Raw genomic sequence first — 17,094 nt, 5'->3', positions numbered from 1 at the left:
GCACAATATTTTATCTAATATATGGGGTATATACCATCCACATATACCGAAGCATCTCGCAGGCCACGCACAAACAGCCAGTCGGTTCGGAGTCCGAGGCCCACGGTGACGTGATGCCCTAAGATGCCGTCCCCGGAATTTAGCGGAGCCGTGGTGCATACCGTACGTACAAGGTACCTATACCTAGATAGAAAGAATAGATAGACGAGTAAGTTGATCTACGTCGATGGATTCTTATCGGTTGGTCAGCCTCGTAACGATATAAACGACTTACAAGTAGTGTGCTATAGCATTTGAGAACAGTCACATCGCATACTTGACTCCATCTCTACTTAACAGTAGGGCTAGACTAGCATATGCCTTTCAGAACACACCAACTATGGGTCCATCATATATAAATATAAATAAGCAGAATTTATCAAGGTTCGTGCAGTTTGACAGGTGCATATGCGAGGGTTAGTTAAGGGTACCATGACTGCTATTGCCTGCCTCTGTATTGTTAGAAAACCCGACTTTCAAAACCGCTAAAGGGGGAGCCGTGGTTGACCGATAGTATTGATATGCCAGGATCCTAGCGATGTCATGCATACATATATGCGTGGATAGCCTATATTCTTGCCAAGGGGCTAGAAATCGTATGTGAAAGATGATAAGGGTAACCCATCAACCACGACGCAGAGACACATGTTGGTCCTTGCCCAGACCAGCCGGTAGCCGAGAACGTGGCTTCTCTAGGCTAATTATGTTTGCTAAAGATCCATGTGTTACTATTTAGTAAGATATTATCGTATCTGCATGATCTTGAGATTCGCAGTTCTCTTCCCTCGATCTACTTGGATTTGTAGCTTCCCTTTCAGGTTAGGGGTTAGGTACCTGAGGACGACGAGTCCCGCTATATATGGGTGGAGCATTTGTGAGGGAGCTGGTGGCAGCAGGAGGGACCAAGACGTTGTAGATCTGTAAGAGCAGCGGTGAGATGATGTTAAGGTTCGCTAGGCCCTCAATAGGCCCTAGAGGGGTCTAGGTTCCATCTCGTCTACGAAGCCAAGTCGTAGTGCATATAGGAACTTACTTGAACCAGCAAGTCCGCGGTATTCCTTCAAAGCATTCTGATTGGTGTCATCATTGCGAAAATCGGCGAGCTTGAACGGCGCATCCCTCCTGTTCCTCTATCGCTAGCCTTAGGTGAACGTGATCTTCTTGCCCATCAAATCCTTGAAGACATCATCGAGGGCTTTCCGCTTCTTGGCCTTGTCCTTACTGGCCTCGTCTAGGGACTCGTCCTCATCCTCATAATCATCGCCTTCTAAGCGGGGTAACCACGCCCTGATTTGACCATCGAGGTGAGCGCTAAAGATAGCACCGGCCATATTGCTACCACCCATGACGACACCGCTTGAACTGCCGCCGCCGCCTGCTCCCCTCCAGACTATGCTAGCAATTCGATTCTTGGTGGTGCGTTGGGCACCACTGGCAGATCTAACACCCGCTACAGTTGGACCAGTTCCTCTCAGTTTCGTGACCACGTGGCCATCATGTAAGTCTAAGACGAGGATCTCAGTCTCGTTAGGCCAAAAGAGCAATTCCTTACCGGGATGAGTTAGGCCCGTTGGTGATGTAAACATGGTAATGCTTGCTAGTTGGCTGTTCCTGATGCTTGGTCCAAAGCTCGCGAGTGTGTTCTTCCCGGTGGCGGCATCCCACACACGGATACGTCGGTCATGACCCGCTGACACGATGTACGCTCCATCGTCCGTCCATGTGAGACCATTCACAGGGGCAGTATGCGCTCTTGCAGATGCTCGAGTTCTGACTTTGCCACTGGCGGCATCTATAAGGCCGTTGTAATATAGCCCTAGACTATCTTCGTGATCTAACATGCCAATGACCCCACCAGCCCGACGAATATCCCAGACTTTGACCGTTCCGTTTACACTACCGGTAGCGAGGACATGCTCGTGTCTGGGGGACCATGCAGTGGCCAGAATGGCACCTGAGTGGCCAGGTATTAATGTTTGAACGTTAGAGCCAGAGCGTAGATCCACCAAACGCACAGCAGGGTGCTGCGTTCCACATGCGACTAGTAGGTGTGAGGCAATTGGTGATATGGCATGCGTATATGCCTTGAAACCGAGATTAAAGGAGGCAGAGGCTGTAGCCCTTTCTGTAGCCCAAACTTTTAGAGTTTGATCGTACGATGTTGAAAGAAAAGCAGCCGAATCGAAGGGGTAGAAAGAGAGATGAGTGATGCCAAACTTGTGGGCTTGGTCCGAACGCGAGACTTTGGCGATAGGGGTATGAGTATGCGCCGTTGAGGGATTGCCACACTGCTCTAGGTTCCAGAGCTTTATAGAGGCATCCAATCCGCCCGACACAAGGCTGAACTTGTTAGCTTAAATAAACTACATGTAATGAATGATATTATGATATATAAAGAAGAGGGACCGCCAGGCGCTTGGACCCTCTAGTATATATGTAGGTATATTTTAGCTGCAGAAGTACTTACATTCTGCCGTCGAAGCGATCGAGCGCTAACGCGTTAACACCAGCTTGATGTGACCATAGCGTAGAAGTGGGATCTGGGCCTATTGATCCCCCCTCATGATCTCTAACAGCAGTACCTCTCTCGCCGCCATCGAAGCGAAACTCGGGTGCAGGGCGAAACGAGTGTAAGAGTTGTGTGGTCTGCAGCCTGGCAAATACATTAGGCTCAATGCTACCGATGGACCGCTCAAAAAGAAATTGATTCATTCATTAGAATAAAAGACCACCACGGTCTACTTTACTCGAATGAGAGCGACACAATATAGACAGGGAAGTAATTGCAAGTGTTAATTGGAGACTTGTAAGTGTCGTTGTACTAAATTCAGAGCCGCATTTCTACGTGTTTGTAGGCGGGGAGAAACACTGGAAATATTACGTAGTTGGTACGTAAGGTAGGTAGCTTTAGCGCCCCCGCCAAGCCTAAATTCCGAAGTACCAATAGGTACATACCTAAACACGTACCTAGAATAAGGTTTACGCTACCTACCTCTTAATAGTACACGCAATTATAATATAGGTAGGTACAATTCTAAGACAACTTTAAGTAAAGTCCGCTTCTAGAAATTACACTATTTCGCCTCGTGACTTCATTGTGATCACCGACCACCCTTACATACATAGTAGCGTTTTGATACAAGTGGATAGATACAAGTGGATATTCGACTTAAGTTATGATGAAGGCAAATGAGAATACAACCCACAAAGCTACACTACTATCGTCTAGCGCTGTTTAGAAGTTTCACAGACTACCAAGTACCTAGCGCTTCAAGTCGAGCTTCACAATCGACGGGCTATATGTGAAGATGACATCTAAAAGAGCCAAAGAGAGACGCTTCGTAGCGCCTCCGGAAGTGGACAATGTTACAGAGGCCGGAGCCGGAGCCGAAGCTAATATCCTAGACGATCGTAGGTGGAAGCGCAGGAGAAGAAATGCCAATGTCTACGACGCGGTAGCAGGTTTGTAATCCTAAATATCTTACTCGTCTACAACTCACCTTTCACCGCATATTCGTGGCAATCTAGGCAGATGTTGACTGGCTGCATTGCTAGGTCGAGTCACCACGACTCTCCCTTTAGATGATGGATCCGAGTCCGAGATACCCTCTCATCACTCTCGGACTTCGCGAGACCACCGTCGCGATCCTACACTCGCGCCAGAAGAAGTCCTATTTCGCCGTATCCGTGCACCCGTGCGCTATGCCGAAAAGGACATCTATCACGCCCACGAGGAATTGCGGGACGGTGGTAGAGGCACGCTACCCGATAGTGATATGCTCAAAGCGGTCCATAGCTACTCTAGCCACTTCTACGCAGCACTTGCTGCGGCCCGGGGTGAAACCGATGCTCGAAACATCGACGAGCAGAGCATGGACGAGACAGCGCTCTTAGCTTTTGGCATATTACTCGAAGAGGCGAGCCGGAACACACTCGGTAAAACGGGAGACCTGGTATTCACCGAGGGTGTGGCAGCAAGGCAAGACGGAGAACCGGGGAATAATGATGATGATGAAACCCTGGGCTTTAAGGCGTCGATAATGGGGCGATGACAGTTGAGATCGCGGAGTAGTAATCTTAATGGCGCAATAAGCTCAACGAGGCCTCTCAGCTCGAAAGCTACACTCGCCAAATTGGAGTGGAATATTCATGGGGGCTGACCGACGGCATGTTCTCGGAGACTTTAGGTTGCAGCGACGCTTGACAGGCTAGAGGTTAGTTTGTAATTGTATAGGAATCCCACTGACAGACGCATCCACTCACCTTGTCAGCCAACGAAACCCACCCGAGACCACCCAGTACCGTTTGAACCAGGGAAAGGGTTAAAGGGTCTTCGGTGCGGAGTAGCATTCTGCATCACTTAACTAGATCGCTGGGACGATCTTCATTGCCGCTTTCGAGCTGACGCCAGTCTGGCAAGGCTGCCGAAGAATATATCATTATGATCTCGAGCTTATTCCGACGAACGAATAAGCCTACCCACTGGATAGGAATTTTTGTTGATCACACGCGACCTCTATTTGTTCGTGCATGTGAGTTTGTGAATGTGCGTAATGTGTGTATGCACACGGGGTCAAGTCGGAGACGTTTTCAGCGGCCGCAGGTTATGAGGCCCATCCCGTGTTTGGTCCATACAGGTAAGAGTATCGGTTGGACGAAAATGAGGATTCTCATACTGTAAAATGGCTGAACGGTCACCAAGCACGGTCACCAGGCGGTAGGCACCTGGCATACAAAAGAGATAGGTCATAATTGCTGAGCCGTGGCTCGCGGTCTTTGGACTGGCGGACTGGCAGAGACGCAATGCAGATCTCCTAAGAGGTTCCAGGCGCTATGATACCGCTGCAAGCTGTGCAGGTGCAAGCGATTGGGTATGACATGAATCATGTCCCTGCGCAGACCGCGGTGGTATGAATTTGCAGCGTGACCTATCTCCGTCTCAAATCCCGAACCCTGGAATTGGAATCTTCTTAATCATGCCATATTCCCAATACGGCGTTACGGGCGGGCGAAAGGAATGGAGTAGACAAACACACCGCAACATCTTGGTGACCTTTTCAAAATATGATTTATCACATCTGCAGCCGTTCTGGGTAACGTAGGTACTTCGAAATATATGCATACCTAGATATAATAGGACACATTAGGTATGGGGGAGATAATGGATGGAGATATGTAGACAAGTAGGCAAGTAGGTATGGCATATAATGGAGCCAAGGACCAGGTTGGAGGCAACGAAATACTTATGGTAAGAGGTGACGAAGGTGGCTTCGGAGGCTTTTAGAAATGGAGTTGACATCCAATAGACGGCATCTTTAAACGGCATCATCATTGCGTTATGCATTATGTAGGTAGGTAGGTATTTTGTATATGTAGGCCTCCTGTCGTGACTTCTTTTTATTTTGTGGTACCCATCCAATCGTAACCAACCCTACCGAAACCAGTCAATCTTACCAAACTCAATGTCCCTAATCGTGCATTTTCCAGCCAGCTTAATTTTTGGAGGTGTCGAGGTTGCCCATGTTATTGTGAAGTATCTGGGGGATTCTCTAATGTCTGTAAGATCTAGGTACCTAGGTACTTGTGTGGACTTATAGTGGGTCATGTGGATCCTAGTCATGTGACAGCCCAGGTGCTTTCCTGACCGGTCTAGGTACCATGTACCTACCTACCTGTGTCATGTAAGCTGCCGACTTGGTTAGGTAAGGTACCTAGGTACATCTATCTTACCATTGATGCATAAGTCCTTTTCCCGGGGTTAGATGGCAATACATGGTACAAATAAATCGGCCTTACTAATCTCGGACTAGTTATTTGCGGCAGTAGGCATGTCGGCAGGCATCTCCCCTCTTCAACCGGCAAGGTAATGTCCCAATATTATGGATTTAGGTTTGCTAAAGCAAGATCTTACTAGTAAATCATTTAGTAATAAGTTAGTAAATACTTAAACCAGGATATATCTGGTTATTCATCATTCATAACTCATCAGTCATCATCTAAAGACATCTTAATTTAACCCATCCAATTTAGACAATTTAGATCACGTAGCAAATAATATAACGTCATGCTGGTAACGTTGAAAAAAAAGAGGAGATCGGGACCGAAATCTTTCTGATCGGTTGATACCGACGCAATCAGCGCTCGCTTCTCGCTGCTCGGATCCAGCCCACTGGATCCACATACTCCGAGGTTACCCGAATGGATGTTGCTAGGCAGGCAACACAGTCTGCGCCGCGAAATGATTCCGGGCTGCGGGCTTTTCCTTGCTGATGTTATTATTGTCAGGAGGCAAGGGAGCAGCCGTCTTCTGTCAGAACCCGAACACGGCATGAGAAGGTAGCATTCAATAGGTAATAACAATGGGACGGGCGCAAAGAGGTGCCAACATCTGCAAGATCATTTATCAGACGGTAGATCTAACCCGTGGAGGCGTTTCATGATCGGACACATATGACCCTCAGCCCCAATGTGCACCTTATAAATATGCGCACGAAAGACCAGATACTATCCCGTGGCGGCTGCTCGAGATCGACGGCGTGAAAAAAGGAGGTCAGCCATCAAGCAGGTTCCCGTATGGAGTAGATACGCTGTATTCGAATAAGGCCGAATAAGGGCAATTAAAGGCGAAGGAGGTGTAAGCCTTGTAAGAACCCATTCCAAACTTTGAGATAGCTTGGTAATCAAAATGGATTAAACGGGCGACAAAGATGACCCGGTGGGGAACCGCAACACGTCTCCTATGGATAAACGACGGGTGAGATAAGCATATAACACTCTCAGATGGGAACACTGACACTCTCAGATGGGTGCGTATCGTGGGGTAAAGTGGGATTTAGATCCGCCAACACAAGTGTTGGGTACCATCGAAATAGAAATCCTCCTATATAACACGTATTAGTTGCACTGCTAATCACCAACATGAGTAATCGACGTGTAGAAACAAGTCGCTAATTAGTGAAAGTCCTTTAATTACCTAACTTTGTATATCGCATATGAGACCGGCAAAGATAAATAGCAATCAACATTATTGCCGACTGGTGATAGGACATACCAGATGATAGGAATACAGGTATGTATATCGGAATCAAAGTAAGCCAACGGCTACATTGCACTGCATTGGTTTGACAGGACTCGACGCAGGATGCCGGTATAAGCAAGTAAACTGTTGTCTTATTCCTACGGTTCACACGTTATAGTTATCTCTATAGATAGGTATCTAATAGGCCGTAACTTTGATAGATTGTGAACTCCGCAACTGCAATTCTGTTAGCCATCATGTAACAAAACTACATAGAGTATCTAAATGTCCAAACTCGGAACTCCGAGAGAACTGTCAAGGCACGCAAATGACAGGACGAGAGGAATGCCATATCCGGTAGAATCGTGGGGGGCGTCAGTTCTCATATGTTGCTTGCGTGCAAACAACCAACTGAGGCTTAGGATTGATGCTCCTTTGGGAACATTAATTAGGCCAGATACTTCAAGAAGGCTCTTGGCAGGACGAAAACTCATAACGAGGCTAAGCGGATCGACGCATTTGCCGCGCCTCGTAGAGGGGCAACCAATTGTTCTCCAAGCCCAGTGTGGTAGAAAGACGCGCATGTATGCCTATCTTGGACAGATCGATCCAATTGTTCTCCTACGAGGCTGGTCCTTACGATGGTTGGGCATGGTTAGGAGGAATGGTGTGTATATTGTATCCTATGTCAGCTTACCTACTTCTTTTTGCGATAAGTCATTATTTCGTACCCCCCCTTGCATAACAATTTGATTAAGGGAAAAACAAAGAAGGGTACGTCAAATTGTCCGGTAGATCATTCTAAAAGCAGGAATAGTAGCGGGTTGGCAAAGCTTGTGGGCTCATTGGGCATCTATCAACGATCGCAAAAGGCTTGATCGAACAAATTCATGCCTTACCGGTGGAGAAGATCTAGAAGGTCTAGAGGGGTTGTACAAAACATACCCTTTGAGCCCCTTGAATCCCCTGGTGGCGGACTTTGCGCCGGTTCAGTGGCCAATCAACGAAGACCCAGAGCCGGTTTTGGGTAACGAACCCATCGAGAGGCGGGGAGGACCCCTGAAGCGCAAGGACCTTGGTGTAGCACTCTTCAGAATTAACTGGTAACGTCAGGAACCACGTGATTTGTTGCGGATTTTATTTTCTAGGGTACATAGTATTTCTACTTGGGTAGGTAGGTATGTTATTGTATCGTATAAATTCGATGTTTAGCTGAATCCTGGAACGTGGTTCATGTAGACCCTGTTCGTTACTAGTCGTCATGATCCTTTCGGCTGTTATCTCGGCAAGTGTTGCTACAATAGGAAAACGTTTAATACTTTACACTAGTAAGGCTTACATCTTACTACCGTACGATTCTTACAAGATATACCTATGCTTACTTTATTTCTTGAAACCATCATGTATTGTACACAAGGAATTATTGCTCATAGCTTTTCTTTGTTGTTTTATCGTTAACTTTCGGGGGAGAGGGGGGCTCTGTGGATTTTGACAAGGGTAGAAAAGGTCTAGATCATACATGTGATATACGGAAAATCATGTGCCGCAGAGTAATCAAAGCGTTGCATATATGATATCCATACGAACATAACAGTTCCATTTCCATGGGTTTGCTTCTCATACATACCTAAGTAATGACGCAAATTATCACCAAGGATGATTTTCTCTTCCATTTCGCCGTGATGACGTTTGCAAGACATCGTACACATGCCAATTTATGTAATTTTACTATGTATGATCGAGCATCGGCAGAGAAGTTGTTAGTCCATAATTTTAGCATTCCTTGTAAGAAGTATCCGGCTGTATGGAACTTAGTGTAGAGGTAAGCACTTACTTGGCGCATTGGTAATCTACAATAAAAACGTGGTGTAAATGTTTGTTATATTACATAGGTAATATTAGCAACAATTTAAAACCCATGGACATAAGTTAGAATATCAACTCAAGACGCCAGCCTCGCCTCTTAGACCTGGAGTAGCTTAGTAAATTGATAGCCTTGCAGCTTGTTGTCGTTTAGTATCTTAAGTTTAAAGCTTGCATGAAGGGTAACACCAACAAGCTCGCAAATGGCTATATAAAAGGGGGACATAGTTGACCTCGTTGATATCCCTGTGGGGATTTAACATGATCTACCTAGCCCCCGCAACGTTAGTCGAGTTTGATATATACATACAAGAGGCCTCGAAGCCAGTAGAATGCCGCTAGAACCACTAATTTCTTTGAAGTTAAGGTAGATCAAGCAATGCAAGCCTAGCGGAAGAATGAGTGTACCGGTGTTGCTGTTTCGATTCGCTCATCGTAACTCTTACGTACTATTTTTTGAAAGGGTACACTCCACTGCCCCTTACACTAGTCTACATACACGACCCTCTAAAAAGCGGCATGTAGGTGTGTTCTTTTGAAAATCCATGTCCGCAAGTCCGCATTTTAAGATGATGAACTCAAGTGCAAACGATGCAAGCAAACTTGCTAGTCATGTGGCTGTCAAAACCGAGTGCATTATGAGCTTCGCTGTCATGAGTTCTCTACGAAGCGAATGTTTTCGCGATGATGATATGTGGCTTATGCTCCTTGAGCTGTGATCTTCTCGGGGAATTCGGCATAATTAATAGGTACCTAACGGACTTAACGCAGGTATGTGGTGAGAAATGGTGGTAGCACAGCAAAATGGGTATTTGTCAGGAATTTGTCAAGAGCTCGATGAGCTGCAAGGTTGTTGATATTCGAGGTTCGTTGAAAAGCCCCGCTACTAGACTGGGGAAGGGGCCTCGGAAATGCCTATGACGAAAGTCTGAGCCACGTAAGATCTTCAACAGAGTTTGATCGTATTTTCAATCTTGACAGGGTAGTTGGGTATGGTTGGTTGGGCAGTTGGGTTATGGAAGGCAGTACGAAGTAGAACACGGCACTTAAGGTGGAAATCCGAATAAGAATTTTGGCCGGGAAATAATACATCACCGAAAGGAGATCATCGCTTCAGATTGATCTTCCCATGGCCATGACTCCGGGACTCGATCGAGAACTTTATTGGGCGCCACAAATAAAGAACTAGATGCTAGATGTTGAATGCCCGTTCATTCGCTTATTACGGATTTATTGCCGTACTAGGCAATACACAAAGCGGCTTAGCATAAGTCTCTTTAAAGGGTTTTATCCCTTTACTTTATAACTTAAGGGATGGTGTATTAGGTAGATTGTATATTAAAAAGCAATCCCCCTTCTTATCATCTGATCTATGAAGAGATATGCGTTATGCTCGGCCGAATTGGCGATAGAATCCCAAATATCAGAGCAAGTGTTTATCGTGACTTAAGTATATACAGATTACATGGAGCGCGTATTATTTAGAAGGATCGGCATAAGCGTACGTATTGACCGCCGCAAGGTTAGCTTGGCCCCGGTAGAAACTCGTCTAAAGTAGCGCGTCGGTGGGAGCTCAACTTAACCGAAGAGGATTCTCATGATGTTCGGTTCTTTTTAACATTTCAGGGTCTTCAGCTTTGCAACTTACGTCCGAAGCAGACGAAAATCGCCTACGACGCAATTTTGACATTGCGTTGATTCCATGCATGTATTCCGTATGTAGGTAGCTTTAGAATATATTAACCGGACCCGCAACTTTAGCTTAGGCTTCATCGACAAGTCTTATAGCAGTTTGCATGATCTACCTACGCCTTACAATGTCATATATACCTCTACGTAAGTTACATGATATACCACTATTCATCGGCTAATGAGTTACCATTCAGAGCTCCCTTTTTGAGTGCAACTGTCATGTCTGTGTGACAGGACATTAGGCCTCTGCAAGTCGCCAATTCTAGTCACATTCAAGGTAATGACCTCGTTGTTAGTAGCTAGCAAGGATATAAATATTTAGACAAATAAGGGACGACCATAAACTGCGGGGCATAACGGGTACTGTATGTACAACCTAGAGCACGGATAGAAGTATGCCAAACATCTTCCTTGCCTATAACTAAGTGAATATTACCACTCTACGTTATCTGTGAGCTACTTAACATCTGTTGATATCTCTCGATATCCATGCTTTGGGTCCCTGATGTACTACTGATGCCTTGATTCTTAAAGACCGCAGCAAAGGAGCTGGTGAGCTTCGAAACAGCTAAGGATGACGAATAGCTGCCCAACATTCGCCTCTAGTCTCACCGACGGAGTTCGCGGACCAGTACGGAGCTAACTACTTAAGTTAGTTACAAAGGTGCACTAAGTGTTGGCGTTGAAATTTATCGTGTGGTAGTTCGGCTCAGTGACACCAAACATCTCGGAAGTATTATTTAGCGGCACAAGGCTGAACATGACCGATGTCACATAACGAGTGTTTCGAGTCATGAAAGACATCCGAGCCACGATTAAATGACTTAGTTAATAAAGAATGGCCAATGTATCAGCCACAGATACGGGCTCTCTCGGCATATGCCGGACTTAAACTTATCTCTGTTAGATATCGACACTACTAATGCGACTAATAACTCATATCGTCATCTTCATATATCGAGCATAAGCTGTCGATCTACTATTATGTCCCATTCCAATAATAACTACGTGTAAAGAGTACTTTATAACTGAAGAACACCACGCGCAATAAGAAATCGGAACGACTGTTCGAGATTTACCAATCGTGTCCCTTTTTGCGGGTCCATGGGCCGAAACCCCCGATCGGCATCTTTTGGCTCGGTATATTGTCTCTTTAAGGTTACTTTACCCAAGGATTTGGGTGGACATCTCATATCTAAAGTTAAAAGTATGTAACGCGGCTAAGACACAAGACCCGGGAGTAGTATATGTATATGCGCATCTTTTTATACATCCTTCGATATATCGTGATTTGACATGTTAGATCGTCGCCTAAATTTAGTCAACTACATACCTAAGTACTACTGAATACCTCGTATGGGTACCTATATATAATAAGTTTCGTTAACTGCTTTAAATACCTTAATATCCTGCCATGAATAACATAGTATCCAGATCTTATGCTGTAGTATCAGCCTTAAATATCATATTGTTACACATTTGGCCTACAGCGGACTTACCACATTGCGTGAATAAAATTTAGCGGGGTGTCTGGAAAAGGAAGCCATAGAGATCATTAATGCTAAGTGGTTCGATGCTCATGTATACGAGTAGCTTAAGGGCTGCTTTCAATGGATAGTGCCCAAATAAAGAAGGCCGCGTAAAGCCATTAACACCCTTGCCAGTCAATCCCTCGAATAATAATAGAGTATAGCTGAAGTATACACTAATGGCACCAAGACTAATTTTTATACATATGCTCGTAAGGTGGTCGGAATATGGCCATATCCTAAAAGCTTATATCCATTCTCATGGCAACCATCACGGCATATTGGGGTCATTCCAATATGTAATGTACTTACGGCATGACCATGAATGCATGCATGTCACATCGACTCTACCCGCATGAGGACCGTGCTCCTTGACAGCGATCTACGTATGCCTCCTCACCAGCAGCCAAGCCAGGTTGCTGTAATGATCCGGTTTTTTAATGGGTTGGATTGGGGTCCGGTATGTACACACGGAGGCGGGAAGTTCAATGCGTACGACTGCGGCGTAGTATCAGAATCATTATTTCTCGGGATTGGTCGAAGTGGGAGGAGGGGTGCTTGTCCCATCGACGACCTTGATTCTAACTGCTAGACATGCCTACCTATCATCTAATTAAGCCCCCATCCTCATTACGCTTGGAAGCTTGCAACTATTTAGAGATCCCGTCCCTACTCCTCTTATTAACTCGGCAATTGCCCTCGATCTTATAAAGACGTCACGGTTAACTCATATTTCGCAATTCTATCACTAGCAGACCGCCAGTTTGTTTTTCAAAGTAAGTCGGCATAAGGCTTAGTAAGTAGTTAGGTAGTTAGGTAGTTAGGCTTAAGAAATGGAAGCGCTAATAAAAAAGCACGATGTGCTTTAGAGTTCTAGCGGTCAACGCTCATACCAATGGACTAAGTGGTTTCAACTGACATTATCTGAAAAGAATGAGGGCAATAATTACAGCCGTTATATCTAACGGTTCAAAAATAGGCATCTTTATATAGTATGTTTAATCTTGATTGCAGTTATCCACATACTTACCTACATATGTTAAACAGAGATCATTACCTTAATACATATATTAAAGAATAGTTCCACGTTGCTTAACTAGTGAAATTAAAACCTCGTGACAGACCGTAATTATGTCTCTGATTATTCAATAGTGGTCATATATCGACCCTCTTATACATACCGTAACCAACAAGAGTTGGAAGCTGTACGCACGTAGTTGGCTAAGCCCCTTGTTAGCGCAGTCGATCCCCGAGAGCTAATAGCAAACAACTGATGCGACTCGAACAAGGTGAAGATGACATATAACGTCTCCATAGAGCAGATATAGAAAGAATTGCCGCTCACACATTGCATACCCGCAACCCAAGCACTAGGTACCGTACGTACCAAACTCAGGGACATGCAGGTCTGTACTTGCATGTACCGATCAGCCGCTTCCAGGGCCATTGAGCCAATGTAATGTAATAATCAGACTTGAGAAGGGAAAAGTCTGGCCGAGATGTGGTAGGATTTGGCCAAGTCAAAATCAATGTGTCAAGCGTCGCGGTTAACATACCGAGTCAATCTCGTCCCACTAACGGTCGAATAGATTCTAGAATAACCTCATTGATTATTCGTAGCCATTCTCTTCGTTTAAGTGATGAAGCCTCGATTTCCATATATGTATCTGTCTAGGGATGTGTTTTACTAACGTAGAGAATTGGAGGGGACCCTATCCGTCTTGTCGTCAAACATGGCGGCGAGAGGAGTTGTTCACCTGCTAAGATTGCCCCGCCTTCGCAGAGACGCAGACGCAGACGCAGAGACGTGCTTAGACGCGTGTGAAGTTGTAGGGGATACCCCTGCTGTACTCACACCTGATCAGGGTCAAAAAGCATATGTGAATAAAACAGAACTTATGTGGCTTTTCCCGTTAAAGGTCTGAGAGTTTTGATCCTTAAATAGCATGATATTAGATACAAATATCTATTCTAAACAATGCACATATACGTATAAAAATTAATGAATTAAATATTTCAACTATGTAAGTACTATTGTTGTACACCGTGCAGTTCCTTTATAAATACTGTTTATATATAGGTACATATAAATAGGTATGTAGCCGGCAGCCACGTTCTCTCCGGCATGTGCTTTGCTATGTACCTCGACTAACCATGGCTGGAGGGACGGGTACCTCTGGAAGGTAACGAGACCGTTGTCGGTCGGGCTATATTAGAGCGTGCTCCACTGGCTCTAACTTATTTGGACCACGCTACGAAGTAAGGCGAGACAGGCCGAGCAGAGACATGACGCCAAGCAAGAAGCGCCACTTGCCAAAAAAAAAATATTGTATTATGCGAGTACTTTCCTCGTTACCTTCAAACTGTATGTAGGTATCGTCTATACTTAAAGTACCTAAGGTACGAGGTATGTACGTAAATGTAAGGCACTACGTACTATGGTAACACACTGTAGTTAGAGTAGTAGCACTTGTAGACCTGTATGTTAAGCCTGTAGTAACACAAACGGGACCATCTACAATCTACAATCTACAATCTACCTAACGTGCCATCTACCTGCTCTAGGTCGGCTTCCGATCATTTTCGCATATCTCTCTCATCCCTCACGCCGCAGATACAGATACCGATTAGAGCTCCCCTCCTTCATCCAGATAAGACACACGTTGGCTTGTCACTGTGATTGGACCACTGTCTTGTGCGCTGTTATAATATTCATAATATAGGTACCATGTCTGTTTTGTAGCACGAGTTCAAATTTGTAGCTCGTCCTACTCTTAGCTCTATATTTCGTATAGCTTTACACTATACTATTACACTTATGAAGTAGCAGAGTTGCTAAATTCCGAACCCACGACGCTACCAACATTAGCTCATATTTAGTTGGGTTTGCTGAAAAGCGTAACTACATGAGAATTAACCGTCATTCGTCAATTAGAACCTGGTTTGGGAAGAGGTCCACAGAAAAAGGGCCTGCTTGGCGGGCCCCCAAAAAAGAGGCCATCGCAACAAGTTCGCTATTACATACATAATTCTGTCGGTCGTCTCCCTCACCGCTCTGCTATTAATATTCTTACTACTTAACTAACTGAAGGACTGACTAACAGGTAGCTTCCTACCTACCTTGGGTATGTATGCGCAATACACACGTACATAATAGTCTGCTATCGTTCTCCAGCAGCATACATACATACACTACGTACGTACTTACATACATACATAGTACCTAACATTATATATGTATGGGTCTTATGTGTTATATCCTCGGTTCCGAGTAACACGGACGCTTCTTCGCCGTACCCAGCACTCGATAGAAACGAAAACTACAGCAACAATCACCAGCCTGCGCGGTGGACGTGTCAGCATACTCCGTTACCGTACCTAATCATTGCTACCTACACTGCTACCTACATTGCTACCTACATTGCTACCTACGCTGCTACCTACGTTGCTACCTACATTGCTAGCTGTACCTTAGCTATGTACATACCGCGTACATAGACTACCTGACGGTCTACTACATTCGGCCATCCACTCTGCCAAGAGGTGTAATAAAGGTGCAATAAACATAGTACTGTACTTATCGATCGCCTGCTCGTCCGTCCCCCATTATCCACAAGACCCCTGCTCTACCGACTGGGCCCTTAGCTTACCCTAGTTGATACGCGCACTTATTACTATATGCAGGCAAGGGTTCAACTACCTTACGCGGTACAAATACCACAGTACATGCTACGTACAGTATTAATGCTGCGTGTACATACTCACCCCAGCTTTGCAGGGCTTTCTTGCTGCCCATGGAAAACGCCTCTTGGACGCCGAAATAACCTGAGCTGTTGCTGATCAGGGTTGCTGATGACCCTCTTTACCCACTTTGGCTACTTCACGCTGTCTCTCGCGGTTTTCCTTGTTTGACCATCCACCAAAACCTCGTCGTCTCCTAAGGTTTTTTTTTTTGACGACGTCGTTCCTTTTTTTGCCTGAAGCCCCTCGAGAAACCCTTGGAAATCCCCTCGACGGGAACCTGTATGTACAGTAGTAGTAGTAGTAGCTCCGTCTCTGCCCAACTGCTGATCTTTGGATTTGGGCTCCTCCGGACCGTAAAGCTTCACCCAGGGACCCGGGTCCGCCTCCACGCGCCTTGTTCGAGAACTGACGAGCTCGCAGCCTGTCCCCTACTCGATTACACCGACCCTTCAATGTCATCATACCTACACCAATAAGAGCTGCGATATCATCAGAGTTCCCTCCTCCACACCCCAACTGACCAGCGCGCAGTCTGAGCTTGGGGCTTGGCGCTCGACAAGCCGATTGCTCCATTCTGCCCTCGGGGCTTTTGGTCTCCTTCCTGATCGCCTTTCTCATGACCACATTCCCCGTTGTTCCTTTTTTTTGCCTGACCTGTGCTTGCGTCTACCCGCCGCCTATGACTCTACCCATATAACACCCCAAGCATGGAACCTGGGCCGCCTGAGACCAAACGTCCCCGGCTCTTACAGACCGGACCGTCGTGGTCTTCGCATCAGGCCGTATCACTCCCTCATCCTACCGCCGTACACCACCCGTCAGCACCAGGCCCTCACCATCCTGCGCCGCCGCCATATCAACACCCGCCTCCCTTCTCGCGACCTCCAGAGCCTTCTTTACCACCGGCTCATCACCACCTTGACGACCGTCGCCACCATGAACATGAGCCATATCCGCCAATGCATGATCCTCACAGACAGCCTCCTCCGCCTCCCTCGTCAGCGCATCCGTCTTTTCCGCCCTATGGACCGCGGGAACCGGTCGTAAAGCGAGATCCTGGCGAGGATAATTCTCTCCCCCAGCTGCGCCGACCGAACTCGACCGGCAACGTTACAGATAATCTCCCATCTGGCCCTCATGGTCCTTCGCATCCGAATCCTCAAGACGACCCGCGACGGCATCTGAGCTACGATAGTGGTCCCTCGATGC

The 17,094-nt window shown here is 46.0% G+C and overlaps 2 protein-coding genes across 2 annotated transcripts; one reads left to right on the top strand and one right to left on the bottom strand.

Moving 5' to 3' along the window:
- Nucleotides 1-1,181: 1,181 nt before the first annotated feature.
- On the bottom strand, nucleotides 1,182-2,751 carry F4817DRAFT_361275 (WD40 repeat-like protein; the record flags this gene model as incomplete). Its single annotated transcript, XM_049306385.1, has 2 exons — nucleotides 1,182-2,379; nucleotides 2,507-2,751. The coding sequence occupies 2 exons, from the start codon at nucleotides 2,749-2,751 to the stop codon at nucleotides 1,182-1,184; spliced, it is 1,443 nt and encodes a 480-aa protein (XP_049155464.1).
- A 305-nt stretch (nucleotides 2,752-3,056) lies between these two features.
- On the top strand, nucleotides 3,057-4,314 carry F4817DRAFT_245374 (uncharacterized protein). The gene is made up of 3 exons (XM_049299096.1): nucleotides 3,057-3,501; nucleotides 3,595-4,253; nucleotides 4,311-4,314. The coding sequence occupies exons 1-2, from the start codon at nucleotides 3,348-3,350 to the stop codon at nucleotides 4,089-4,091; spliced, it is 651 nt and encodes a 216-aa protein (XP_049155463.1). The 5' UTR covers nucleotides 3,057-3,347; the 3' UTR covers nucleotides 4,092-4,253; nucleotides 4,311-4,314.
- The last annotated feature ends 12,780 nt before the right edge of the window (nucleotides 4,315-17,094 follow it).

This window comes from Daldinia loculata, assembly GCF_022478755.1.
Source record: "Daldinia loculata strain CBS 113971 unplaced genomic scaffold F4817scaffold_61, whole genome shotgun sequence".
NCBI classification, from domain to species: Eukaryota; Fungi; Ascomycota; class Sordariomycetes; order Xylariales; family Hypoxylaceae; genus Daldinia; species Daldinia loculata.
The sequence above is the reverse complement of the archived record's forward strand: the minus strand, read 5'-3'. Positions and strand labels throughout refer to the sequence as shown.